Raw genomic sequence first — 25,148 nt, 5'->3', positions numbered from 1 at the left:
GAAATGGTAATGAATCAATGTGAATATTAAGGTAGTGAACAAAAGAAATAAACAAAATGAAAAATAAAAAAATAATTGTAAAATTACTTATTAATTCAAAAACTACAAAAGATGAATCAACAACCAGTGTATGAAAAAATATATCAGAAACTAAGAATTAGAGAAAATGAAGGGGCTCAACAGAGGAACATTCAGCACGATGAAATAAACAAAGAGAGTGAACAAACAAAAAAAACAAAATGGTATAAATCTAATGAAATTCAACAAAGACAAATGTCAACAATAAGAGATGACACTACTAAAGAAGGACATAATGAGAAAAGAGAAGATATAAGTAGGAGAGAAATAAATCAAGAACATTATAATTTTGAAAAATACAAAGACATTTTATTAAGAATTAGAACATTAGTTAAAACAATATATCCAATAGCAAATCTAGAATCTGTTAATAGACTGAGTAATTTAATTATTCATAACTTGATTGTGTATGGAATAAATGTTGAAGAATGGAGAGAAATAGAAGAAATCAAGGAATTAAATATTGAAGCTCTTCAAAGAAATGTGATTGACCAAATTGTTTTAACACATAGAAAACATGAAGTAATACTTAAAGCATTATTTGTTGATAAAGTCAAAAGAATAATAACAAGAATCAACGAAGGAAATGTTTTAATTGAGGAAATATATAAATATCCATTAATTGGAACAGAGTGGGGATATGCATTTGATATCGCATTATGTAATGAAATTGTTAAAAAAGGAAATGAAATGTATCATGAATATCTTAATAATCCAATTATTTCATATTATTTAATGTATCAATTTGGAGTTGTTGATGAACAAAAACAAATAGAAATCATTAAAACAAGAATAAATTTTCTGATAATGTTATTTAATATGTAATTTAATTGTTTAACATTGTTTATTATTTATTCTAAATGAGAAATTAAATACAATTCAATTTAATTATTCGATTTATTTTATGATTGATAAGAGAATAATGTATTTCTAATAACAACATAATAAATCTATTTTATTTTGTTTTATAGTCATATGTTATTTAATTTAGTTATGTTTATAATTATAATTCAATTAATAAATGTATTGATGTTCATTTAATATTTGATTCTTTGAAATAAACAAGAATTAAAAAGATAATTGATGGAATATATTTAAACATAAATTAAATGTAATAACAAATAATTTGTTTGTAAAATAAATGATATTTAAATTAAAAGAAATTCCTTGATAATATAACAGCAATGAATATTTGAAATAAACATTAATTTATAAGTAGAATGATTAACAGTAAATAACTTAGAACTATCACTAATTTATTTATCATTTAAATTATATTAATAAAGAGAAACTATTGAATGAATCATATTAAACATTGTTTCAATTATGATATCATTCCAGTGATGTACTAACTTCATATGATTCATTCTTTCTTCATTTGTAAGAAACAAGGAATGACAATCAGAGATATAACATTGATATGATGGATGAACTAATGAATTAACCTTAAAGAAAGAGTCATGAACTTCACATAAATGAATATCAAGATACCTTTCATTAGAGAAGTTACGATGACAAGATAAACAAATAAATGAATGATTCAATCTCATGTGATGTTCCATTTGGGTTGTTGTTTGACAATCAAATAAACAAAAATCACAATGATATAATTTGTTGTCTTTGATTAAATCTGATTTCCTTTTCATGAATAAATGAAATTTATAGTTTTCTTTTAGAAAAAAAAAAAAGAAATGTTCGATTTATCGGCACGAACATCGTAAAGACTCCGTCCGTAATTTGGAAATCATATTCTGGCTGAACCCTTAATTGGAAGTGTATTATTCCCTAAAGAATCTTAACACCTTGACATCAGCAATTATAAAATATCAAATCAATTGGTACTAACTAAATGTATTATTCATTGATTATTATGACTGAAAAACTTTCGTTATATATAACATTTTAATTTCAAAATAAAAAGAAACTAATGAATAACAAAAAAGAACTTAAAAGGGTTGAAGAAATAAGAGATTAGATAAAAATAAAAAACTAACATAATTAGAAACGATAAAAAATTGAAACAATTTTAAGATCTGATCAAGATTACTCCTAACAATGAATAATGAAAAATCTCATTCAGAAGTAAGTCGGAATGAAGCTGGCACAGTGATGTTTCAAGAATTAACCCAACAATCTGAAAATTTGATAAATGAACCTTTAGTAAATGTTGTTCCTCAAATCATTTCAGTAAATAAAGATTATGAAACACAAGAAATAAATGGAAATTTACAATTAAAAGAATTTAATGAAGAATTAGAAACACAACATACTCCTCAAACAAAATATTCTTCTAGTATATTAACAAATACTAACCAACCAACCACACCTCAAATTATAACAACAAATATATTAAATACAAATAAAGATGGAATATATGAAGGACTTCCAAAAGTAGGAATAAATAATCAAATTAATACATCAAGAATCATAGATGGTAGATTATTAGTTTCAGATTTAAATAGTCCAATAGTTACAACATCAATTGAATCTTCGATGATGAAAAAACCAAGAAAAGTGGAGAAACGTATTAATCATATTTATACTAAAGAACAAAAAACAAAATTAAGAGATTTATTCCGTAAACATGGAGCAAATTGGAAAATGGTTAAATATGCATTAGAAACAGGTATTAAAGAAGATTATTGTCGTAGATTAATTAATTCAATTAAACGAGGAGATGATATTACAACAAAGAAAAAAAGAGGACCTCCTGCAAAACATTCTGTAGAATTAATACGAGAAATTATTGAAGAAGTTAAAATTAGAGGGAAAAGTACAAGAGAAGCATCAAAACAATTAAAAGTATCACCTTCATCAATTTGTAGATATATGAAAAAACAAGAAGCAAGAGAAATTTATGAAAGAATTCAAGAAGCAAATAATAGAAATAATAATAATTTAAATTTAAATGAAATAGATACAGAATCACCACATTTAATACCAATAGTTGAAAATGGATTAGGAATTGGTTCTGAAACACAAATTTCTCAAAATCAAATTCCAAGTATTAGACAAGCAGAACAAATTAATTTAAATAATCAAATAAGTGTTTCTGAAATTGGAAATAATAGTCAAGTTTCTATAAACCCAAAACTTATAGAAATGAGTATGAATGGAATTTCATTAGGAATACATTCACTAACTGGAGTAATTAATGATCCAAACACCATTCAAACTATTGAAATTCCACCTCAAGAAATAAATGTAAAACCTAATGAAAAAGAAGGAGTTGGAATAAAAGAAGAAGAAGAAGAAAATGGTACAGTAATAGAAATAGCATTATAAAAAAAAAAAATTTAATGGTTTTATTACTTTCTTTAAAGTATTAATTGATTATTGTTTGTTAATACAATTTTTTTTTTTAATAGAAAATTTTATTTAACTTTAAATTAGATAGATTAAACAATAATCTTTAAAGTAAAATAACAATAAAATAACAATAAAATTACTATAAAATCACTATAAAATCACTATAAAATCACTTTAGATTAATCTTGTTTTGTAAGATTATTTAACTAACTAAATGTATATTCATAAAATATAAACCAAATTAGATTCATCTCATATCTAAAAAAAAAAGTATCTCTTTCTATTATAACATAATGACTGACAAATATGTTCCATTAAAAAATGAAGATGATTCTATTCAGGGAAATCTAACAAATTCTACTATTGTTCAACAAACTCTACAAGAACATGTTGAAACACAACCTCAAATTTTCTTAGCACCATTACATAATGATGAACATTCATTTTATCAAATTCAACAACCTCAAGAACCAGTTGATAAAAGTTTACAAAATCCAGCATTTATATTATTTGTATTAGGGTTCTTCCTTCCATGTATTTGGATTTATAATATTATCAAATATAAAAATTCAGGAGATTTAATTGAAAAAAGATGGGCATATTGGTCAATGATAGCACTTTTTTGTGTTACTATTTTCTATGCTATTTTAGTTCTTATTGTTATCTTAGTGTAACAATATACAGAATTTCTAATTATTGAAATCATTTCTTTTTTAAATTAAATCACTTAAAGAAACACAAGATTTTATTTTTTGTATCACAATCTTCTTTTTTTTTAAAAAAGTCACAATAATTTATGAAGTTTAAAATTAAATTATAAATCTTCAAATAAAACTAGAATAAATTAATATAAATGAATATTGAAATGAGATTTAGTTAATGTTGTTATTAAACAGATAAGATCATTAATAAAATTATAAAATATAAGAAGTCCTTGGGGATCTTTTGATTGTCTTATTTCATTTAATGTACCGAATTTAGATGTTACAAAGAATATATGAATGTTATTCATTTCAATTTCAAGTTCTTGACGACTTTCATTAATTTTATTTGGCCAATGAGTATCAGTTTGTCTACCAATAAGAGAGAATATATATTATATAAGAAAAGAAACAAACGATAAAATATGAGATTGAGAGATAATGTCTTGAATTTCTTTCATTACAACTCGTGTTAAATGTAATTTTTTAATAATTTCAGATTCATTTCGATATCGAGATTTGTTATAATAATTAAGTTCACCATTATCAAATATTTCAAATTTCATATATTCTTTTCCATATTGATTATTATGACCATTACTAAGAATAAGTAAGAAAAAAAAATTATAGAAATAAATAAATTAAACAAACTAATAACGAAGATAGAAATGATTAAAATAAGACTTGTTTTGAGGATCAGTCATAAAGTAATAATATTTTCAGATTTTTTTTTAGTGAGAATTAAAATAAAATAATACAGGGTTTATAATAATGTATAAAATCTACTTTTTGATAAATTAAAAAAGAACTCATTTTAGAATAATAAGAATCTTGATGTCTGAAAATAGTGGTGAAGAACGACAATTAAGAGTTAAACATCATAAAATCCAAAACCATGATTTTTGTGATTGTTGTACTAAAAATAATGGAATTATTTTATATTGTGATGGATGTGATTGTTCATTTCATCTTCAATGTGCTTGTCCTCCTATTGCATCTGATAAAATCCCAGAAAAAGAATGGTTTTGTAGAGTATGTTCTTATCGTTTAGGAATAACAAAATTAGATATTCCAGAAAATGATCCTTTTTATCTTGTTCATAAACATTTAACTACTGTTAACCCAATTCAATTTGAAGTTCCTCGTTATATTAGTAAATATACTGATTATGAACCACCTAAGAAACCAACTAAATATTCTCGAGATGTTTGTGAATATTGTGAACAAAAAGGTGTTCATGTTAAATGTGCACATCCAGGTTGTAGTCGTGCATTTCATTTACAATGTCATGATCCACCTTTATTTGCAATTCCTAAAATTTTCTTTTGTGATATTCATACACCAAAAAAAGAAGTTTGTTTTTAATTATTTCTTTATTTTTTATATAAGAAAAAATAAAAAATTAAAGAATAATTTGAATTAAAAAAAAAAAAAAACATCTTAATTATTTAAAAAATGTATTCTTAATTAAAAAAAAAAAACTTATTTTTGTTAGAAAAAGATTCAATTCTTAAAACCAACTTCTGCTATCTTTTTACATGAATCAACAGAAGAAGATCCATCTTTCTTTTCACCAGTAGCACCTTTAATAAAACTTGAAGAAAAATTAAAAAGATAAAAGAAAAATAAGTTAATTTTTATATTGTAAAGAAAATTTAAAATGATTAATTTTTTTTTTTAAGGAGGAAGTTATAAAAATGAATAAAAGTTAATTGATTTAATATATTTAACATTGAATTTCATCAATCATTGATTGAAGAGACATCACTTGTTCATTTCTTGGTCCACGAGTAAATCGTTCACATTTAATTGCACGTTCTAAATGATCAATCATTAAAGAAAGAGGTTTTTTTTCTGTATTAATGTTTTTAACAGGTTTTTTTGATGTATGATTTGGAATTCTAATTTGTTTTTCTGTTAAAGATTTGTAATCAGATTTAGGTAATTTTCCTTTTTTTTTATTAAATTTACCTAAATTTTGTTCAGAATAAATGAAATTAATAATTTCTTTAAATGTTTTTATAGCTTGATTATATTCAATTCCAAGCATTTGACTTATTAATTTTTTAAATATAATTATATCATTTTCATCTTCTTTTATTTTCTAGTTATTAACATTTTTGTTTTTTTTTAAATGAAGAAATTAAAGAGAAAATAAAATAATAAGAAAAACAAACACAACAACAATATAATTTCTTCATAACAAGAATACAATATCCAACAAAATATCTTCTAGTTTTTCCTTGAAAAGGAAATTGTTTTATTTTATTAGCAATTTCAATTAAATTGAATTCCTTTTTAGATGGATTAATTTTAACTTCTTCTACAATCTCTGTTCTAATATCTTCAGGATAATGCCATGTGTCTATATCCTCTGATGGTATTTCTTGTCTAACTAATACCTTCCTAATAAATGCAGATTGTGGGGTTCCGTTCATTTAATCTGATATGTAAAAGAATACTTTTTCTAGATTATACTACTAGTCTGTATTGAATCAATAAATTATAGATATAATTCTTACTAGGGGTATGATTAATTTATCTATTTATACAACAGAAATATTACCCTGTTCAATTTAATTAAGAATTCCTTTCATTATTCAATTATTTAATAAAGAATCTAATTATTAATCAATATTTTTTTAAAAAATATAAATTTTATATTATTTTTTCTATTAATTTCAATTAATTTAAACATAATTATATTAAGAAAGAATGTAAGATATTAAAAACAGTTTAAATAAATAGATGTTATTACTTCTTTTTCATAATTTTTGTGAGAGGTGATAGATAGTTTTATATTTCTTTTGATTTGTTTTAAAGAATATAATATAATATAAAAAAAAATACAAATAGAAATTAAAATAAATAATGAAAAAAAAAAGTGTTTTAAAGTAGAATTATTTTTTTTTGTCAAGAATTAATTGTAATTCTTTACATAAAGTGTAATCTTTTGGTAAATGACCAAAAGATACTAATTTTAATAATTGTTGGAATCTATTAGAGCAACCATCCATATTTGAATAACCATTTCCTAAATAATGGAAATGAATATTAATTATCATTTCTCTAATCATTCTTCCTAATACATCACCAGTAATTTCCATTCCATTTAATAAAGGACCAACAATAGGCATTTCTTTTTTTCTAAAGATTCTAATTCCATACATTCCATTAATATTTGGTTTAATAACAATGATAATTTCACAATAATTACCAATAATTGATGGATGATATGGTTTAATTCCTTCATCCCAAATAATACAAATTAATGAAGTTACTTGACTAATTGTTTTTTGATTTAAATCATCTATTTGATTAATTTCTTCAAAAATATATTCATATTGTGCATCAGCATAATAACAAATTTTTTCATTTCTACTTTTTTGACAAAATTCAGGGTCACAAATTAAATCTTCTAAAGATTGATACCAACCTAAACATCTTATAAATTGTTTATATCTAAGACTTCCTTCTTTTTCTTCAATAATTTTTTCAACAGACATATCATTTTCTCCAACATAAATAATAGTACTTTTAAAGAATAATCTTGAAGATAATTTATCTAATTCAATAATTTCATTTAAGAAATCATTTGTACTTTCTATTGGAACTAATAATTTATCATTCATTGAATATAAACTAAGAATATTTTGTAAATATTCTGTTAATGTATCTCTTGCTCCTTCATTTAAATCAAGTTGTCTTGAATTTATTTTAACAAGATCTAATGATTCTTTAATTTGTTTTTCTTCTTCTTTTATTGTTTCTGTCATAACTTTTTCTATTGTAGTAATATATTTATAATATTCATTAACTTTCATAATTTCTTCAGGAAATTCACACATTAATAAACTAGAATCATCTTTACATGTATTTTCAACTAATGTTTTTAACATATTTTCTTGAGAAAAAATTTTTTCTTTAATAATTCCACTTTCTTGATTATTTTTTTTCCATGGAATTTGATTAATAGGAATAAAATCATCTTTAATTTCAGGTAATCCAATATCATTAATTGTTTGCATTGGAGCAACAAGAAATTCATACATTCCATACATATTTCTAATAAAAACTCTAGTATGACAATCATTTGAAGGTAAAACTGATATAATAGTACTATCTCCATATGCAAAATATCTTGATAAAGATTGATCTGGAATATTTGCTTCAGTACATTTAAACATACCATGTTCAGTTGGACTACCAAAAACTACTTGAGATAATACTGCAACAAATTTTTGTGCTGCTTCATGTGGATCTATACATGTCATTGGTCTATCAGGATTTTCTGGTGGATTTTCTAATGAAAGAGTCATTTGAATAACTTGGAAAAGACGATGAGTTGTTTCATCTAAAAGTCTAATAGAAAACATATTTTTACCATAACATAATAACCAACGAGACATTGTATCAAAAATAAATGAAATACAATCAATAGTTATAGGACATGTTAATATAATATTACATAATGCATCAATTATATAATTAATTATATTATCTGTTAATAATTGTGCTTTTGTACTAAGATAATTTAATATTTGTAAAGATGTAGTATAAATAATAAAACTTGGAGATCGAACTCCTTCAAAGAAAGTATCTAAGAAAATTCTAAAATCAATATCACGATGATTTTCTAAACAAATAATAAATAAATGAATAAATGACCAATATAATATTATTTGTGTTTGAGGTTGAGGCATAATACGTAATGCACCAGTAATAATATTAATCATTGTAGTACAATAATCACCTGGTAAATTTAATCCCATTAAATTAAAAGATTCTTGTAAATTTGGATAGTTATATTCAAGAAAAACAAGAGAATTAATCATTGAACAACATTTAATTTGATCTTCTAATGTTGAATTTCCAGTTGATAATTTACTTAATGATTGAAGTACTGATGGAAGACAAGGAATAAATTTATTATTTGGATTACTAAACATTTCATAAGAAGATGAAATAAATGCCCATTGTACATCAATTGTTTGAAAATGAATACTTTGAATTAATGATGTATAAATATCATATATTTCATTTTCATATTGAGGAAATTGTCTACAAACAATTCTACTAATTGATTTAAAACTTAAACATTTTGATTTTTCTGTAATTAATGGATTTGGTTGTGCAACTATTTCAATAAAAATTGGAAGAAAAAGTTCTTGTAATGGTAAATACATAGATTCATTAATTTTAAATATTTTATTATCATTATTTAATATATTATTAGTGTTATTATTATTATTATTATTTGAAATTGATGAAATAGATGAAGTAGGTTGAATTGTTTTTCTAATTCCTTTCCAATTTGTTGGTTGAATATTCCATTGAGATTGTCTAACTGGTTTAGGTTGTGAAATAATTGTTTCTGATTTTATTTCATATGTAGCATTTTCTTCTGCAAATGTTAATAATAATACAAGTTCATTTAACATTTCAATATTTTTATTAATAATTTCAATATTATTTAATTTTAATGGATGATCAATAAATTTAAATAATAATAACCAAAGTTCTCTTATTCTATGAGTATCCCATACTGTTTTAATCATTCCTAATTTAGGTTCACTATGAGGTGTATCATAATATATTTCTTCATTTAAATTTTTTATATAATTACTTCCTTCAATTGGTAATGGTACAGAAAATATAGTTGGATTATATACTTTTTGTGTAAATATTGTTGTAAGATGTTCAATTTCTATTTGAATAACACTAAGCATATCAACATCATAAAATGGTTCTAATCTACTTAATAATTCTATCCAATCTCCTTCATATTGAGTCCATTGAATATGTAAAACAAATAATACTTTTAATAATTCTTTTTTATATGGAGAATAAACTTTATTTTTTACATATTGTGTAAAATTTAATGCACATTGTGTAACTGTTGAAAGAATTGTTGATTTTAAACTTGGTGTTAATTTATCTTCAATTAATCCAAATGTTTCATAAAATCGAATAAGTATTTCAAAAAATTCTTTACATTTATCATTATTTAATTCTTTTTCAAGAAATTCTTGTGAAAACCATTGTCCTGGTGTTTCAATAATTTTAAATTGAATATTTGTAAGTTTATCTTTTAATATTGTTATTAAATTATTTTGTTTATCAAAGAAGAAATCTTTATACATTTTAAGAAATGATTCAACTGACATTTTATCATTAGGTCCAAATACATTTGGCATTTCAGTATAAAAATGAATTAAAATAGAAAGAAATCTTTCATCAAGAAGTAATACTCTTGAAAAATTTCCTTGTGCTGCATTAAGTACTTCATTTCCTAATTTAGAATATAATTTAGATGGAACATCTCCATTATTAAAATGATGTTGAATATTTAAAGATGATAATGATCCTATTTTTTGATAATTAGGTATAACACAACAAACTATTTGATAAAATAATCCTTGATATAATTTAATATTATCTTGACTCATAAAATATTCTTTAAAAAATAATTCAAGTAATTGGTTAGTATTTGTTTCTTGTGTTCTTCCATCTAAAAGTTCTGCTGGACAATATACATTTGAATTACAATTAATTGTTGGTATTAAATTTTCTGGTACTTTACTTTCTTCTTCTAAACTAAGATATGATCTAAGATTAAAACTAGGAAGGAATAAACATCCATAAATATCTGTTACATCATTATGAATTTTTATTAATTCTAAAACTGTTTTAAATGTTTCTTTTCTTACTTCAATATTAGAATCTTTACATAAGAAATTTTTAATTACTGGAACTATAATATGTTAGTTATTATATATTTTATCCTTTGTTTTTTCTTTGAAAATAAATAAATCTTTCTTTTAATGAATTTCTCAGAGAATTTAAAATGATTTTTTAAATTAAAAAAAAAACAAACGAAGTTTAGAAATTTCTGTTGTTGGAAGAAATTGTGCTGAAAATTTAATAACATCAAGCATTGTTTTAACTTCTTGTAAACTAAGTGAATGTCCTCCTTTTTTAAATAAATTATCAATTGAATCTGGAATTTCTTGAAGACATCGTGTTAAAGCTTCAGTATTTGTTGAGTATGTAACTGTAGGAATAACTGTTGTTCCTAATGACATCATTGATAATAATGCTTTAACTGCTGAACTAGAATCTTTGCCAGTAAATTGTTGAGTATATTTTTTAATTGCTTTAGCATCACTCTTTACTTCATTTACAGGTTGGAATGGTGTTCCCATTTTGGGTGCTTTTTTGCTCATATTTAATACTAAATTATCTAGTTAAAAAAAAAAAAAATTTTCTTTCTTTTTTTGAGATTTTTTCAGTTCATATATATCTAAATCACAAAAATTTATAACAAAAATTAAAAAATAAATAAATAATAAACAAAACTAAAAAATGATATTATTATGAAAACATCTTTAACTCAAATTGATAAACCTCTTACAGAAATAAATTCTATTCAAAAATATCAATGGTTTGATGATTATATTTCTAATAATCGTGGAGGTTCATTTGGAATAATTAAAATTACTCTTAATGGTAGAGGATATTGTAATAAAGAAATTTCATTAGAAGAATTACAATCAATGATAGGAATATTACAACCAAAAAATGATGATCCAGATGCAGATATTTGGATTGATGTATATGGAAATAATGAAAAAGAATTAAAAAAAATAGGAGAAATATTTGGAATTCATCCATTAACTATTGATGATTGGCTTTCAGATTCAACAAGAAGTAAATCTACAATTTTTGATACATATTATGAATTAAGTGATAAAGAATTATTTTATCAAAGTGATTCTAATATATTAGATTATTCATCTATTAATATTACAATGAGAGATACATTTGTATTAACAGTTCATTCAAAACATTTACATGCAATAAAAAAAGTAAAAGATAAAATATCATTAAATTATATTGAATCACTTCCAAGTGCACAATGGGTAATGTATGCATTATTAATGGATATTATTAAAGGATATAAATTAATAATGAAACATATTGAAGAAGATTTAGATATATTTGAAAAATTAGCTGAATTTATGATATCAACAGATCAAAATGCTATTTTAGCAAGATTAATGAGTATAAAAAAAAGAGCATCAAATCTTGATTATCAAATATCTCCTAAAAAAGCATTACTTCGTTATCTTATTAAAACTCCAACTCAAAAAATTAGTAAAATGGTTAAAATTTATTTAAGAGATGTTCTTGAAGAAGCTGTTATTATTGTAAAAAGAGTTGATTTTGTAAATGATAAAATTGATGATATAACTAATACTTTTTTATCTAGAATGACTTTAGATTCATATCGTGTAAATAGAGATCAAGAAGAATTAATGAAAAGATTTGCTATCATTACAACATTATTTACTCCTTTAACATTTCTTTCTACATCATTTGGAATGAATGTTCTTGTTCCAGGTCAAGATTTAGATAATTATGGAATGTTTATTAGTCTTTATATTATTGCAATAGCAGCAATGATAGGAGGTATTTTGTATTTTAAATTAACTCATTGGATTTAATTTATTTATTTATTTTTTTTTTTTTTTTTTTTAATTTAATTTTGTTAAATAATCTTCTTATATAAAAAAATTAAAATTTAATATGATAAAACAAAAAATTAGTTAAATTTAAGCTGTATCCATTTCAGTTCCTAAAGAAAATCTATGTCTTAAATCCATTTTTCTTAATAATCGATATTGTTCTCTTTTTGGTAAAACTTTAATAACTTCTCTCATTTTTTCTTTTAAACGAGGACGAATATCTTTTAATTTTGCTAATGCTTCTTTTTCTTCACTTATTTTTTGTGCACTTTTTGCTGCATCAACTTTATTATTACTTAATTTAGTTTTATCATTATTCATATCATTATCAATAGCAATTAATAATTGTCTTTCAAGTTCATCCATTTCTGTTAATTTTGTTTCTATAGTTTGAACTGTATTTTCTACACGAGTAAGACCAGTTTCTCCCATTCCACTTGATGTTCCTCCTGCTGCTGCATTTCCATCTTGGAATAATTCATATTCAAAGTTATCCATTTCTATATCAAAATCTATTTCTTCATTAATATTATAACAATGTACCATCGTTATAATTAATAATATAATTCCAATCATTTCCCTTAATATAATATTTCTTATTTTTCAGTTTTTTTTCTTTTATCTTTTCTTTTTTTTTTTTTTCTTTTGACTTTTCTAAATTATTATTTTTTTGGTTATATATAACGATAATTTTGAAAAATGAATAATTTAGAGAAATTCTTCTTGATCAATAGCAAAATCAAATCTATGTCTTAAATCAAATCTTCGAGCTAATCTAATAGCCTCTCTTCTTGGGAGTGTTTTAATTATTTCTTCTTGCTTCTTTCTTAATTGAGGAATAAGAAGTTCTGCTTGTTCAGAAATTTGTTTTCCTTCATTTGCTTTTTGTTTAGCTATATCTGCTTCATCACCATTACCTCGAGCACCAGCAGATTTTGGAATATTTTCATCACATTCAATTAATGCCACACGATCTACATTTTCTAATTGAACAAGTTCTTTTTCTATTTTCAACACTGTTTCTTCTACACGTTTTAATCCTTCTTGTTTAATATCTCCATCATCATCTGCAACAGCAGAATAAATTGGTTTAAAGAAAAACCCAAGATCATATTCTTCTTCTTCTATTTCTTCATCAAAATATAAATCTGTATCATCATTTAATAGATTAAATTCATAATTATCATAATCAAAATTTATTCCATAACTAAAACCAATGAATAACAGAATTAATATCATTAATTTATTATTATTGAATTAAAATAAAACAATATGATTTTTTTAGTTTTTATTTTTATTTTTTTATGATTTTTTATTTTTATTTTATTTTCTTGAGTAATATTTTGTATTTCTTTTTTTATTTTAAAGATATTATAAAAAACAAGAAAAAAAAAAAGACCATAAAAATTATTCTCTCTCTTAATTAAAAAGATTAATTGAACACAATTTATTTTGTTTTATATTTTCATTTATTATTCGTAATAGAGATTTAAGGAGTGTATGAACCTTCATCTTTATTAGTTACTCCTGTTGCCTTTAATATAATTGGAAGTAAAATAGCAGCAACAACAATTATCATTATTATAGCTACTACAATTAAAATAATACACATTAATTTTGAACTTTGTTTTGCATATTCATGAGCTTGTTTTAAATCTTCAGTCCCTTGTTTAACATATTCTAATGCAGTCTCACAATTATCTTCAATTTTATTAATTACTTCTCCTTGTCGTTCAACTAGCACAGCTAGATCAACAAACATTTGTCTTAATTCAGCAATAGCACCAACTAATATTAAAATATCATTATGTTTACTAGTAACATATGCTAATGCTTGTTTTGCAGCAAGATCAAGTTGTTTATTATTTTCAGTCATTACACCTGTCATAAAAGCATTATCATTACTTTCTATAGCTTGTTTAACTTCTTCATCACTAACATTTGGATTAACAACTTTCATTTGTCTTGCAATTCTATTCTCATTTTCAGCTTTATTTAATTCTTGAATATCTCGATATTCTTTCATTAATTTAATTAATTTTGAACTTAAAACATCTACATGATTCTTTCTAATACGAACAACTGTTGTAGTAACTTTATGTTCTTCTTGAAGTTTAACATTTTCATCACGAAGTAATTGTAATCTAGTTTGAGCTTGTGTGAAATAAGTATTTGCTTGTTTAACCATCTCATTTAATTTATCAGTAGCTCCTTCTTGTTCATTTCCAGCTTTTAATTGTTCTGTTTGTTCTCTAAATTGTTCAATAATATTTTGAATTCCTTGAAGTTGATTTCTGATTTCTTCAACATTCTATAGAGATAAATATTTTTATTATCATTACTATTCTTTTTTTTTTACTCAATACCTTTCTGTGATTATTGAGTAATTTTAATCTCACAACTGTTCGCTGTTATTGATTTTATTTGAAAATAATGATTCACTTCTTATAAAAAGATATTCTTGATAATATTAATCAAACAAACTAAAAGGAAATTACGTAAATTTGGGTCATGCATAATAGTTCCTTCTTCAGGGACTGTAGAAGGCATTTCTATTTCTTCTCCTTTCTTAGGCATTCAATTTATTCAATAGTTTTAGTTTTTTCTAAGTTCTGTATTATTTCTATTATTACTTTTTCTTTGTTGCCCTATTTTTATCACTTCTATCTTTTTTTTTTGTTTTTTTTTGTTTTTCTTTGTTTGAGACTAAATGAAAAATGGGATAATTGAAACGAGATTAAAAACACAAAAACAAAAAAATGAAATTCAGAAAAATAAAAAAATCTCAAGTATCTTGAAATTATTTTTATTCTTCTTTCCTAAATGCAAAGTTTCATACCAACTAAAACAGTTTTACTTACTTCTCTTTCACCAAAAGGTTTTTCTTCTATTTTTATTGGATTTTTAATGGCTGTTTCATTTATAATGATTATGACAATGTCACTTCCAAGACAATATGGTACTAAAGTATTAAATAACACATGTGCATTTTCAGATTCAAGTGCTTGTCTTTCACATTTAGTTCAAAATGGAAGTAATTTTACAATTAAAGTAGATGATATTGCTGCTACAAACCAAAAAGTTTATATTTATTTAACATATGAATTACAAAATGCACCAAGAGGACGTATTAGTTTGTTTTATTTTAATTTTTTTTTATAAATAATTAAATTTAATTAAAATAGAAATGAGTGTCAATACTTCATTATATAAACCAAAAGAGAAAAATAAATCTATTACAAAATATGATGAAGTAAAATTAATTAAATCATTTACAAAAAAACATAGATCATTTTGTAATTCAAATAATTCATGTGAAGTATTATTAGCATCAATTGAATCAAGTAAACAATATGAAGATATATATGCAGTATTTAGTGTTAATTTTATTTCTTTATCAGAATCACTTGGTTCTCCATCATTAAGTATTGTATATATTACACCAGAATTTACATCATTTGAAGTATTTTGGAGAATAACATTATTAACTTGTATGTGTTGTTGTACATTATTTTTTATGTATATTTTAAGAGGTATTCCATTTAAACAATGGTCATTAGAACAAAAATGTACAGTACTTTTTATGATTGGATTAACTATTTCAAATAATGGATTTTATTCATATGAATTTATGAGTGCAAATGAATTATTCCCATCAATTAATGCAATTTGTGATTCAATTATGTTATGTTCATTATTATTATATGTTTTAGTTGTAATGGATGCATTAAGAAAACCTTTAAGTCAACGTACATTTAAATTCTTTTATTTCCCAAGATTTTTAATTGTTTTATTAATTGGTTCATTCTTAGTAAATCTTTATTTATATAATTCAGAAAATAGTGATCCTGTAATAGTAATGATGAAAGATCCTATTAATGCAACAATGGCAGTATTAACTGGTTTATTATCTCTTATTTATTTATTCTGGTTAATCTTTGCTATTATTCGTTCATTTTCTGAAGCTCGTAAATTAGGTGAAAAAGGTCAAAGAATTAAAATGTATGGAACATTTACTATTATTGCTATTTTCATCTTCTTTGTTCTTTTATTATCTGATTATTTTATTGGATACCGTTCAAATGCTGCTGTTTATTTAACATTGATTGCATATGTTAATATTTATGCTATTGTTTTAATGATTTTCTATCTTCCATCTACTAAAAATCAAAATGAATGGAATAATCGTAGAAGAGAAATTGTACTTGATGATGTTAAAGTAACACAATATGATGATGATGATAATGAATTGATTGTTGAAGAAAATAATGAAAAAAATGAAGAAGAATTACTTATCACAGCTACAACTGAAGAACCAACTGGAGATATTAATTCAAAGAAAATTGAATTATAATTAAATTAATTCATTTTGATTTTATTCTTTCTAGTTTAATTCTTTTACTTCTTGTTCATGTACTAATTCTATAAATGCAATAATATCAATATTTGCTGTATTATAAATACAATCTATAATTTCTTCTCCATTAATCAAACAAGCACGATCTAATCCATTTGTATCAATTGAATTTAATTCATTTACTGAAATATCTTTATAATTTCCTTTTGTAACTCTTGTAAAAATTAAATAATCAGAATTCTTTTTAATTGCTTCTTTATATGTTCTGTACATATAAATACCTTTTCCTAATTTCCCTTCACTCATTGAAAATCCATTTTTTTCAATGTTTTGCATTTCTTCTGCTGATTTACAAGGATAATACATAACCATAAGAAATTCATTTATTTTACATCCTACACCATCAGGTGTCATTTCTAATTCACCAACTACTTTCATCATTTGAACATTCTTATGAAATGGAATAAATTCAACCATGTATAGTTATTTCTTACTTAATTTGTTTTTTTTTTTAAGTTTTTTTTTGTTTTTTTAAAATATCTTTCTTATAATAAAAAAAAAAAAGAAATAATACACTATGAAATATCAATTAATTGTTTCAAGTTTTCCATCAAACTCTTCAATAGAACTATCTGCTGATGAATTAGATTGACTTTTTTCTGAAAAGTTATCTTTTTTCTCTTCTTCTTGTTTTTTTGTCGTATTGGTATTTCTTTTACCTGTATTTCCTAGTTCATTTTCCAAAGTAGATGATCGAATAGGGACAGCTTGAACTATTGGTTTCATTCTCATTTTACTTTGTTTCTTCTTCTCTTTTCTTTTCTGTTTTTCTTTTTTGTATTGTATTAAGTTACTTATAGTAGCACAATTACAAATTGAAATACATAAACATGGTGTACATACTATAAGAATAAATACTAATCCCCCTAAAAACCATTCGTATGATGGTTTTATTTTCATATTTCCAATGACTATTTCATTATCAAATGTAGACAACGTCGTTGGTTTTACAATTCCCATAATATTCATAGCAACACCACCAACCCAAACTACACATAATCCTATCATAAAACAAAATGATGTAATTCGATCTCTAGTTAATCCACTAATAATCCCAATAATTCCTACAATAACAAATACTCCAGCAAGTGCCATTTGATAAAACCCAGTAATAGCTCCTAAAATCATTCCATATATTAAACTTCCCATCTATTTGAATTAATTTTTTATTTTATTCTTTTATCAAAGAATATACAACAAACAATTATAAGGATTGCTGATGGAATCAATAAAAATTTTGGTAAATAACATACTTTCATCTCTTCTATCTCTGTCTTCTTAAACTATTATTTGATAGAAAATCACTAACTTTCTCAATTTATTTTTTTGACTTTTCTTATTCTTGTTTAAAAGATTATTATTTCGTTTTGTTTTATCTTATAACCTATAATTTTATAATTTTAATCAATTTATTCTCATTTACTTGTTAAATGACTTATTAATAGCATTAGACCTGCAATATAAAACATAATTCCTGCAATTTTCTTTGGTGTCCACCAACTTTTCATAGATTCATGTGCTTCTTCTAATGCTTTATTTCCTGCAACTAAATAAACTTGTGCTTCTTCTACAGCATCAACAATGTGTTGAGTACTTTCAAGTTGAATAATTGCCATTTCTCCAATCTTTGTATTTAAATCATTAATATTTTCAATTTTCTCAATAATCACTTTATAAACATCATCCATTCGATTTTCTGTTTGTTTTATTAATCTTTCTTCTTCTTCATCAATTTCTTCTTTTTCCTCTTCATTATTTTCCCAAACATTATCAAAATCAACATTATTTATTTTCTCACTTTGAACTGGAGTGATTTTTTTTGGATTATTTTCTGTTTTTTCTTTTGAAGTTATCTGTTTGTTTTCTGTTATTATTAATTCTGGTTCTTCTTCTTTTGCGATTATTTGATCATCATCACTATCAAAATCATCAAAAATTGATTCATTCAATTTGATTGGTGTGTCTTTAACTATTTGTTCATTTTCAATTGATTTATTATTTTTCTGTTGCTTTTCTAGAATTTCTGGTTCATTTATACTCTCTTCTTGTTGTTCTTTATTATTATCTTCTCCATGTGTCTTTTCATTATTCAATAATTCTGGATGTAACTGGAAGAGTAATTCACTGTTCATATTAAGAATGTTCCAAATCACTTTCATTTGATTGTTGTTTTTCTTTTGAAGCTTCTGAATTTTGTCTTTGAGCTGGTCTATAACTATAGTGTAATGTTTAATATTGAAGATTTTATTTTTGTTATTAGTTTCTATGAGTTAAGTCATTTATCTTAGTGAAGTGTTATGTTTGTGTCTTAAACAAACTGTACGTTTCAAAAGAAGAAATCATTTTTTCATTCATTTGCTTAGACCATTGTGTTAATTGTTCTCCAACTGATTGTTGTTCTGAGAATGTGTTAATATCAACTGACCCTGTTACCATGTCAAGAATTATTTGGTTTTCCATTTCTATTTTCTTATCAATTTCCATTTCCTACAAATGATGAGTATTTATTATTTCTTCTGAAAAATAATAAACAAACAATCTTTTTGATAATTTCATTAAAACCATCTTTTGTTTCTCGTTTGGAAATACACTCTTTTTCAAATAAACTTTTTAGTCCATTTTCACTACATTCTTTATGTTCTTCTTTAAAACAATCAAATGCCACTTTGTGGAACTCTTTGGTAATATCCATTTCTGTTTTTTTTTCGTTTTTTTTTTAAACTAGTAAAATATGTTTTATAGTATGGATCAAGTTAATTGTAACGATAAGACGTAATACACAAACCTTTAAATGTTAAGTAAAAAGGATAATAACTCCTTAAGATTTTAAGAATGATCAAATTGCTTAACATTTTGTCCCCATAAATTAGTGGAAAAGAGTTATTTTTTTGTGTTTTTCTCATATTTATTTCGTTTTGTTCATAATTTTTTTTATTCAGTTACAATGTTTTTTTTACAGACACAACAACAGACACTTTTGATGATTCTATTTTCATAAAACAATTATTCTTTTTTGTTATATTCTGAACAACTTTTGGTTTTATTGTAATTTCTAATAAAATTATTATTTTCTTAAATTTCCAAAAAATTTGAACAAAAATTTTTAGATTTTTTTTCATAAAATTTTTTGAATAATCTTAATGATAAGTGATAAAAAAAACGAAAAGACATTTCAATATCACAAATCTTCAAATTATTAGAAAATAAAAATAGAATAACAGACAACAGCCAAAACAGACGATGTCTGTTGTCTCTTGGTTCTCAAAATGAGATGAGATCTTAACAGTGATATTTAAGTAGGAGAAATGAACTAGAAATGAATACAAAGATGCAAATCATGAAACAACCTCCACAACTTGTCACCAAATGGGATAAAAGTTTTTTTTTACAATTACTAATGATGGTACCATTGGTTGTTGTATGTTTTCCATCGAGTTTTAACCGAAGTGAAGAATTTAAACAATCTCCATTGCCAAAACCAATAGATTTACTTCCTTCGATTATTCCATTAGCAGTTATATCTATTTTAAGAATTGTTCTTGCAGAAAATTTATTTAAAAAGATTGCTAAGAAAGTTGTATATAGAAAACCAGAATGGGATGAAAAATTTACTCAATTCAGATATGAAAGATTTGGACTAACATTTTTCAAATTTCTTTATTATCTTGGTGTTGCACCATTTGGTGTATATTTATTTAGAAATGAAGATTGGATGCCAAGTGCTTTATTTGGTCAAGGAAAAAGTGATTTATTACTGATTTATGAAAATTTCCCATATGTTCCTGAAGTTCCTTATTTAACAATGTTCTATTGTTTGGAATTAGGGTATCATCTACACTCTCTACTTTTCCATATTTGTTCAACTCCTCGAAATGATTATTATGATACTTTACTCCATCATGTAGCAACTATCTTTTTAGTCATTTTCAGTTATGTAAATAATTGTGGAAGGATTGGAGTTTGTGTAATGGTTCTTCATGATATTGTTGATGCGATTATGTATTATACAAAATGCACTAATGATTTTAAAAATCAAGTTCCATGTTATATTGGATTTTTCTTTTTAGTAATTTCTTATGCACGATTTAGATTATACGTATTTCCAAGATATATTATTTATGCTGCTATTCAAGCATATCCATTTATTCCAAAAAATGCAACAGGAGGATACATTGTTTGGGGTCTTCTTGTTGGAATGTTATGTTCATTGTTGATATTACATATTTACTGGTTTAAGTTAATTATTGAAATGATATTTAAAGTAGCTTCCCATGAAGGAGTTGTTGATCCTCATGCTGGGAAACAAAAGAATGAATTATAATTATATTGTTTTTCATCGGTATTAACTACTTGTCATTTAATATTTTCAAGAAAAATGCTAAAACAAATTAAATATGATTGTAATAAATAGTTTTAGGAATAGAAATGTATAATTTTAATTCAATCGTCTTTATATAAGATTATTTTCCAGAGTGTTCTTGATTAAAAATAAACTGTATTATTTTAATATAAAGTATTATTTTATTTCTTTAAATTCATCAAATACTATTATTTATTGATATTAATTCAAAACTAATTTAATAAATTATCATTAAATCTTTAATTATCTTTGTCTTGAAAAATGAATTGTTCCATATCTTTAGTTAACTCTTCTTCTGAATCTTCGTATTCATACAAGTCATCGTCTTCATCAGTTTTATAATTTGGTTTGAATTTTTTAACAGACTTCTTTATATGTTTTTCTTCAATATGATTATTTTGTTTATTAATTAAATGAATAATTTGTTGATTTGATTTATGAAAATAGAAAACAAGTTCATGTTCTTTGACTTGAATTTTTTGGAATGATGGAATTTCATATAAGGATTGGACTTTTTGTTTTATAAAACTAAGGTTAAGAGTAACTTCACTAGGACCATAAATGACTTGAATATCTTCAGGTTTTTCATGGATGTAGATAGAAAAGGTACTTAAAATTGATTGAATATCTTTTGTATTAAAATTATGAGCCATGGTTTTAACAAAAAAGTTACTACAAGTTAAATGTTCTTGTTCAAAAAAGAAAGTTGAGATTTCGATTATTCCTATTTTTTTAGTTTGTGAAATCATCTTAAGAGTGCTACTAGTTAATTTATTGTCTATGTAATAGAATTGAGATTCTTGAAGTTCATCAGGTAGTGTTATAGTATCAAAATTTCCAATCATAGTAATATTGGAACAACTTTCTGTTGCATTCATTGTCATTAAATGATTAGGAGAGCAAAGTGTTATTCCTTTCAGTGTATCTAAAATATAAATATTAGAATCGCAATATTTATTTATCAAAGTGATATTAGAAGATGCCCATGAATAACTAGTAATAAAAGAAGTAAAAGATGCATCAATATATACATTACAATAATCTGACACTTTTACTTTAATCTGTAACAATGATTTTGGACAAATTATATTAATTGATTCTTTAGCTTTTATTTTAAGTATACTTGAGTTATCTGAAGTGTTTTGGATATTAGTTTTAATCCTACATTTAAGGCTTACTTTTTGAAAGTTATTACATATGTCAATTCCTATAATATTGACATGACTTTTTTCAGCATCAATTGATAAGTTTTGAATAGAATTTGAAAGATATAAATTAAACTTTGATTTTTTAAATATACGAATGCTTAAATCTTTTAAATTATTCATCTCAGAAGTATTTATTTTTGTCATTAAGAATTCATTACAATCAATTTTTAAATTAATGATAGAAGTTAAGTCAATTCCATCAATACAATTTTCAAATTTTAATTGATTAATATCATTTTTAGTTATTGTTAATTCTCTTTTTAATTTTAAATCTTCTTTACTACTTTTTTGAGATGGTAGAACTAAATTATTATATAGATAAAATTGAACTTTAGAATTTCCAATCAATTGGCAATTAATTGGACTGTCATAGATGATAATAAAATGAGCTTTAAGATATCTACTCTCTCGTAAAATAAAATCTGCAATTTTACAATTTATCTTTTTAAAATAAAGAATTATTTTTTCTAGTTTATTTTGACTTTTAAGTACAGCAAATTCCATTTTATCAAAAGATTTTAATTCAACAACAATTAATTTCCTAATATTTTTAAATTTATAAAGATGTTTAATGTCTTTACAATGAATTTTTAGTGAAACTATTTTCTGTGAAATAAATTCATTTAAAAACTCTATTTGGCATAGATCTTCTGATGAGTCAATCCATGAAATCCTTTCTAACTCTTGATGAGTAAAAGTTCTTTGTGCATTAAGAGCATCTAGTTTTATTGTGTTAATATTTGGTATATTGTTAAATAAGAATGGTGCATATAAAAGTACTTTTGGTGGATTAATTCTTATCATTTTCACAGCTTCTTTACACCGAGAATTAACTTTAATAAAAGTTTGAAATGCAGTAGTACTGTTTAAATACAAAACAACATTAGCAAGATGTACTATGCTTAGTTGAGTCATTTCTTTAAATCTTTGATGAATGTAATTTTGAGCTTTGTCTTTTTATATTATTAGTTTTGAATCTTATCTTCTATTTGACAAAAAAAAATTATTATAGTTTTGAAATATTGAAATCAGTGTTAATATAATAAATAAAAATAGTAAAGATATTATAATAGTATAGATTTATTTTTAGTAAAGAAAGTAAAAAGAACTTTTTCTTCTTTTTCTTATTATTTTTTTATAATATTTTATCTATTCTTTTTTAATATATTTTTTCATTAATAAAATAAAAATGAAGTAAATAAAAAGAATTAATTAAATCTTATTTATTTATTTATTTTTTGATTTATTTTTTTGTTTATTTGAAGTTATGTATTATAAATTATTATTAAAATGGTTTTTCATTTAATCTATTTCATGGTTGTGAATTAATTCATTTTGTATTTAAGATGAGATTAGTTTATGAAAATATGAATTATTAATACTTCATAATGATTTACACTTTGAAATGAATATGAAATGAATATTTCATTAATTAAATTAATGATATTCAATCTATTTTATTTTTAAATTAATAAATAATAAATTAATGATTGAATAAGAGATATTTGATAAATATAATAATAAATAATGATATAATGATAAATAAATATTTAAATATTAAAATATAATATTATGTAAATGGATTTTTTAAAAATGTTCTAGCAAAAAAATAATGTAAAATTTAATTGATTAAAAATAGTTAAATTATACTTGATTTTATCTATATTTATTATTTCTGTTGATTTCATCTACTTAATTTAATTGGAATTAATCAAACTTTATTTTATTGTGAGATAATTATTATTAATTTTATTATTATTTTTGATGTTTTAATCATTTTTATTTAGTTATTGAAATGCAGAATAAAATATCATGGTCTATATAATGTTATATTTATAAAACATTACTTCTTTTTATCATATTGTTAAGAGTCTTTGTTATTCATATTGTTTATGTTTTATTTATGAAAAATGTTGAATATTATTTAAAAAAAATGGTTATATATTCAATAGTTTAATAATAAATTAGTTTAATGTGTAAAATATGTAATAAGAAGTATTTTTATAATTAAATCATCACTATGAATGAAAATGAAATAATTGAAATAATCATATAAATGATTTAAAATTAAACATCCACTATTCTTATATAAATGATATTTGTAATACTACAATTAAATAAATAGGAATAAATAGAATTGAAGAGATTATGAAATTTTAAGTATTTTAAGTGTTATAAATAAATATATTCATTAAACGTAATTGATAATAAAATATATAATTATATATCAGATTATTTATTATAGTTTTCATATAATAATATAAATATGATAATGAAGAGAGAATAATAAGAAATTACTACAATTATATATATTCTTCATTCATTATCTGTATTTAAATCTTCATCAAAATTAAATATAAATACTTGAATGAATATATCATCATTCTAACAAATATGTAATAAAATTATCTACAAATATTATATGTGAAAAGAATTTATAATATATAATCACAATTAATTAGTATAATTTATAATAAAATCCATTTTTGGTTTGTCTTTATTACTTTTCTTCATTTAATAGCTATTTATTTTTTTATTATTTATTCA

At 22.9% G+C, this 25,148-nt stretch overlaps 17 protein-coding genes across 17 annotated transcripts, besides 51 other annotated features; 7 read left to right on the top strand and 10 right to left on the bottom strand.

The window, feature by feature from the left end:
- Positions 1-59: 59 nt before the first annotated feature.
- Positions 60-96: a sequence feature (AT_rich).
- A 177-nt stretch (positions 97-273) lies between these two features.
- On the top strand, positions 274-903 carry EDI_005340 (uncharacterized protein; the record flags this gene model as incomplete). The annotated part of the gene is made up of 1 exon (XM_001735139.1): positions 274-903. One exon carries the CDS (start codon positions 274-276, stop codon positions 901-903), a length of 630 nt encoding a protein of 209 aa, XP_001735191.1.
- Positions 884-983: a microsatellite.
- A 36-nt stretch (positions 984-1,019) lies between these two features.
- Positions 1,020-1,101: a sequence feature (AT_rich).
- Positions 1,102-1,165: 64 nt separating this feature from the next.
- Positions 1,166-1,237: a sequence feature (AT_rich).
- Positions 1,238-1,330: 93 nt separating this feature from the next.
- Positions 1,331-1,363: a sequence feature (AT_rich).
- A 770-nt stretch (positions 1,364-2,133) lies between these two features.
- On the top strand, positions 2,134-3,363 carry EDI_005330 (uncharacterized protein; the record flags this gene model as incomplete). Its single annotated transcript, XM_001735138.1, has 1 exon — positions 2,134-3,363. One exon carries the CDS (start codon positions 2,134-2,136, stop codon positions 3,361-3,363), a length of 1,230 nt encoding a protein of 409 aa, XP_001735190.1.
- Positions 2,955-2,988: a sequence feature (AT_rich).
- Positions 3,295-3,335: a microsatellite.
- Positions 3,357-3,470: a sequence feature (AT_rich).
- A 21-nt stretch (positions 3,471-3,491) lies between these two features.
- Positions 3,492-3,557: a microsatellite.
- A 123-nt stretch (positions 3,558-3,680) lies between these two features.
- EDI_005320 (uncharacterized protein) lies at positions 3,681-4,061 on the top strand (the record flags this gene model as incomplete). The annotated part of the gene is made up of 1 exon (XM_001735137.1): positions 3,681-4,061. The coding sequence occupies one exon, from the start codon at positions 3,681-3,683 to the stop codon at positions 4,059-4,061; it is 381 nt and encodes a 126-aa protein (XP_001735189.1).
- Positions 3,930-3,957: a sequence feature (AT_rich).
- Positions 4,062-4,189: 128 nt separating the features above from the next.
- Positions 4,190-4,242: a sequence feature (AT_rich).
- On the bottom strand, positions 4,232-4,792 carry EDI_005310 (uncharacterized protein; the record flags this gene model as incomplete). The annotated part of the gene is made up of 3 exons (XM_001735136.1): positions 4,232-4,460; positions 4,506-4,688; positions 4,740-4,792. The coding sequence occupies 3 exons, from the start codon at positions 4,790-4,792 to the stop codon at positions 4,232-4,234; spliced, it is 465 nt and encodes a 154-aa protein (XP_001735188.1).
- Positions 4,292-4,314: a sequence feature (AT_rich).
- Positions 4,704-4,734: a sequence feature (AT_rich).
- A 130-nt stretch (positions 4,793-4,922) lies between the features above and the next one.
- Positions 4,923-5,706, top strand: EDI_005300 (uncharacterized protein; the record flags this gene model as incomplete). The annotated part of the gene is made up of 2 exons (XM_001735135.1): positions 4,923-5,441; positions 5,584-5,706. The coding sequence occupies 2 exons, from the start codon at positions 4,923-4,925 to the stop codon at positions 5,704-5,706; spliced, it is 642 nt and encodes a 213-aa protein (XP_001735187.1).
- Positions 5,447-5,578: a sequence feature (AT_rich).
- Positions 5,690-5,769: a sequence feature (AT_rich).
- Positions 5,770-5,814: 45 nt separating this feature from the next.
- Positions 5,815-6,526, bottom strand: EDI_005290 (uncharacterized protein; the record flags this gene model as incomplete). The annotated part of the gene is made up of 2 exons (XM_001735134.1): positions 5,815-6,192; positions 6,266-6,526. 2 exons carry the CDS (start codon positions 6,524-6,526, stop codon positions 5,815-5,817), a joined length of 639 nt encoding a protein of 212 aa, XP_001735186.1.
- Positions 6,144-6,170: a sequence feature (AT_rich).
- A 164-nt stretch (positions 6,527-6,690) lies between the features above and the next one.
- Positions 6,691-6,797: a sequence feature (AT_rich).
- A 124-nt stretch (positions 6,798-6,921) lies between these two features.
- Positions 6,922-6,972: a microsatellite.
- A 16-nt stretch (positions 6,973-6,988) lies between these two features.
- On the bottom strand, positions 6,989-11,314 carry EDI_005280 (uncharacterized protein; the record flags this gene model as incomplete). The annotated part of the gene is made up of 2 exons (XM_001735133.1): positions 6,989-10,842; positions 10,966-11,314. The coding sequence occupies 2 exons, from the start codon at positions 11,312-11,314 to the stop codon at positions 6,989-6,991; spliced, it is 4,203 nt and encodes a 1,400-aa protein (XP_001735185.1).
- Positions 8,567-8,589: a sequence feature (AT_rich).
- Positions 9,297-9,346: a microsatellite.
- Positions 9,533-9,601: a sequence feature (AT_rich).
- Positions 9,677-9,713: a sequence feature (AT_rich).
- Positions 10,145-10,203: a sequence feature (AT_rich).
- Positions 10,928-10,960: a sequence feature (AT_rich).
- Positions 11,313-11,355: a sequence feature (AT_rich).
- Positions 11,356-11,400: 45 nt separating this feature from the next.
- Positions 11,401-11,466: a sequence feature (AT_rich).
- EDI_005270 (Magnesium transport protein corA, putative) lies at positions 11,465-12,595 on the top strand (the record flags this gene model as incomplete). Its single annotated transcript, XM_001735132.1, has 1 exon — positions 11,465-12,595. The coding sequence occupies one exon, from the start codon at positions 11,465-11,467 to the stop codon at positions 12,593-12,595; it is 1,131 nt and encodes a 376-aa protein (XP_001735184.1).
- Positions 12,596-12,627: a microsatellite.
- Positions 12,628-12,707: a sequence feature (AT_rich).
- Positions 12,704-13,162, bottom strand: EDI_005260 (uncharacterized protein; the record flags this gene model as incomplete). The annotated part of the gene is made up of 1 exon (XM_001735131.1): positions 12,704-13,162. The coding sequence occupies one exon, from the start codon at positions 13,160-13,162 to the stop codon at positions 12,704-12,706; it is 459 nt and encodes a 152-aa protein (XP_001735183.1).
- Positions 13,163-13,223: 61 nt separating this feature from the next.
- Positions 13,224-13,263: a microsatellite.
- A 61-nt stretch (positions 13,264-13,324) lies between these two features.
- On the bottom strand, positions 13,325-13,855 carry EDI_005250 (uncharacterized protein; the record flags this gene model as incomplete). Its single annotated transcript, XM_001735130.1, has 1 exon — positions 13,325-13,855. The coding sequence occupies one exon, from the start codon at positions 13,853-13,855 to the stop codon at positions 13,325-13,327; it is 531 nt and encodes a 176-aa protein (XP_001735182.1).
- Positions 13,844-13,884: a sequence feature (AT_rich).
- Positions 13,885-13,894: 10 nt separating this feature from the next.
- Positions 13,895-13,946: a microsatellite.
- Positions 13,947-13,952: 6 nt separating this feature from the next.
- Positions 13,953-14,012: a sequence feature (AT_rich).
- A 93-nt stretch (positions 14,013-14,105) lies between these two features.
- Positions 14,106-15,193, bottom strand: EDI_005240 (syntaxin-1A, putative; the record flags this gene model as incomplete). The annotated part of the gene is made up of 2 exons (XM_001735129.1): positions 14,106-14,927; positions 15,101-15,193. 2 exons carry the CDS (start codon positions 15,191-15,193, stop codon positions 14,106-14,108), a joined length of 915 nt encoding a protein of 304 aa, XP_001735181.1.
- A 91-nt stretch (positions 15,194-15,284) lies between these two features.
- Positions 15,285-15,318: a microsatellite.
- A 121-nt stretch (positions 15,319-15,439) lies between these two features.
- On the top strand, positions 15,440-16,970 carry EDI_005230 (uncharacterized protein; the record flags this gene model as incomplete). Its single annotated transcript, XM_001735128.1, has 2 exons — positions 15,440-15,749; positions 15,802-16,970. 2 exons carry the CDS (start codon positions 15,440-15,442, stop codon positions 16,968-16,970), a joined length of 1,479 nt encoding a protein of 492 aa, XP_001735180.1.
- Positions 15,755-15,800: a sequence feature (AT_rich).
- Positions 16,971-17,000: 30 nt separating the features above from the next.
- On the bottom strand, positions 17,001-17,450 carry EDI_005220 (uncharacterized protein; the record flags this gene model as incomplete). Its single annotated transcript, XM_001735127.1, has 1 exon — positions 17,001-17,450. One exon carries the CDS (start codon positions 17,448-17,450, stop codon positions 17,001-17,003), a length of 450 nt encoding a protein of 149 aa, XP_001735179.1.
- A 17-nt stretch (positions 17,451-17,467) lies between these two features.
- Positions 17,468-17,546: a sequence feature (AT_rich).
- A 12-nt stretch (positions 17,547-17,558) lies between these two features.
- EDI_005210 (uncharacterized protein) lies at positions 17,559-18,292 on the bottom strand (the record flags this gene model as incomplete). Its single annotated transcript, XM_001735126.1, has 2 exons — positions 17,559-18,182; positions 18,236-18,292. 2 exons carry the CDS (start codon positions 18,290-18,292, stop codon positions 17,559-17,561), a joined length of 681 nt encoding a protein of 226 aa, XP_001735178.1.
- Positions 17,766-17,810: a microsatellite.
- A 126-nt stretch (positions 18,293-18,418) lies between the features above and the next one.
- Positions 18,419-18,447: a sequence feature (AT_rich).
- Position 18,448: 1 nt separating this feature from the next.
- On the bottom strand, positions 18,449-19,725 carry EDI_005200 (uncharacterized protein; the record flags this gene model as incomplete). The annotated part of the gene is made up of 3 exons (XM_001735125.1): positions 18,449-19,248; positions 19,352-19,520; positions 19,570-19,725. The coding sequence occupies 3 exons, from the start codon at positions 19,723-19,725 to the stop codon at positions 18,449-18,451; spliced, it is 1,125 nt and encodes a 374-aa protein (XP_001735177.1).
- Positions 18,749-18,793: a microsatellite.
- Positions 19,726-20,071: 346 nt separating the features above from the next.
- Positions 20,072-20,162: a sequence feature (AT_rich).
- A 199-nt stretch (positions 20,163-20,361) lies between these two features.
- Positions 20,362-21,354, top strand: EDI_005190 (protein ASC1, putative; the record flags this gene model as incomplete). The annotated part of the gene is made up of 1 exon (XM_001735124.1): positions 20,362-21,354. The coding sequence occupies one exon, from the start codon at positions 20,362-20,364 to the stop codon at positions 21,352-21,354; it is 993 nt and encodes a 330-aa protein (XP_001735176.1).
- A 160-nt stretch (positions 21,355-21,514) lies between these two features.
- Positions 21,515-21,640: a sequence feature (AT_rich).
- EDI_005180 (uncharacterized protein) lies at positions 21,633-23,516 on the bottom strand (the record flags this gene model as incomplete). The annotated part of the gene is made up of 1 exon (XM_001735123.1): positions 21,633-23,516. One exon carries the CDS (start codon positions 23,514-23,516, stop codon positions 21,633-21,635), a length of 1,884 nt encoding a protein of 627 aa, XP_001735175.1.
- Positions 23,144-23,164: a sequence feature (AT_rich).
- A 119-nt stretch (positions 23,517-23,635) lies between the features above and the next one.
- Positions 23,636-23,819: a sequence feature (AT_rich).
- A 1-nt stretch (position 23,820) lies between these two features.
- Positions 23,821-23,862: a microsatellite.
- A 9-nt stretch (positions 23,863-23,871) lies between these two features.
- Positions 23,872-23,893: a sequence feature (AT_rich).
- Positions 23,894-24,065: 172 nt separating this feature from the next.
- Positions 24,066-24,158: a microsatellite.
- A 61-nt stretch (positions 24,159-24,219) lies between these two features.
- Positions 24,220-24,329: a microsatellite.
- Positions 24,330-24,334: 5 nt separating this feature from the next.
- Positions 24,335-24,385: a microsatellite.
- A 132-nt stretch (positions 24,386-24,517) lies between these two features.
- Positions 24,518-24,614: a sequence feature (AT_rich).
- A 159-nt stretch (positions 24,615-24,773) lies between these two features.
- Positions 24,774-24,869: a sequence feature (AT_rich).
- A 164-nt stretch (positions 24,870-25,033) lies between these two features.
- Positions 25,034-25,081: a sequence feature (AT_rich).
- A 42-nt stretch (positions 25,082-25,123) lies between these two features.
- Positions 25,124-25,146: a sequence feature (AT_rich).
- Positions 25,147-25,148: the final 2 nt, after the last annotated feature.

This window comes from Entamoeba dispar, genomic scaffold (genome assembly GCF_000209125.1).
Source record: "Entamoeba dispar SAW760 scf_1105229458913 genomic scaffold, whole genome shotgun sequence".
Taxonomy (NCBI): Eukaryota; Evosea; order Mastigamoebida; family Endamoebidae; genus Entamoeba; species Entamoeba dispar.
The sequence above is the reverse complement of the archived record's forward strand: the minus strand, read 5'-3'. Positions and strand labels throughout refer to the sequence as shown.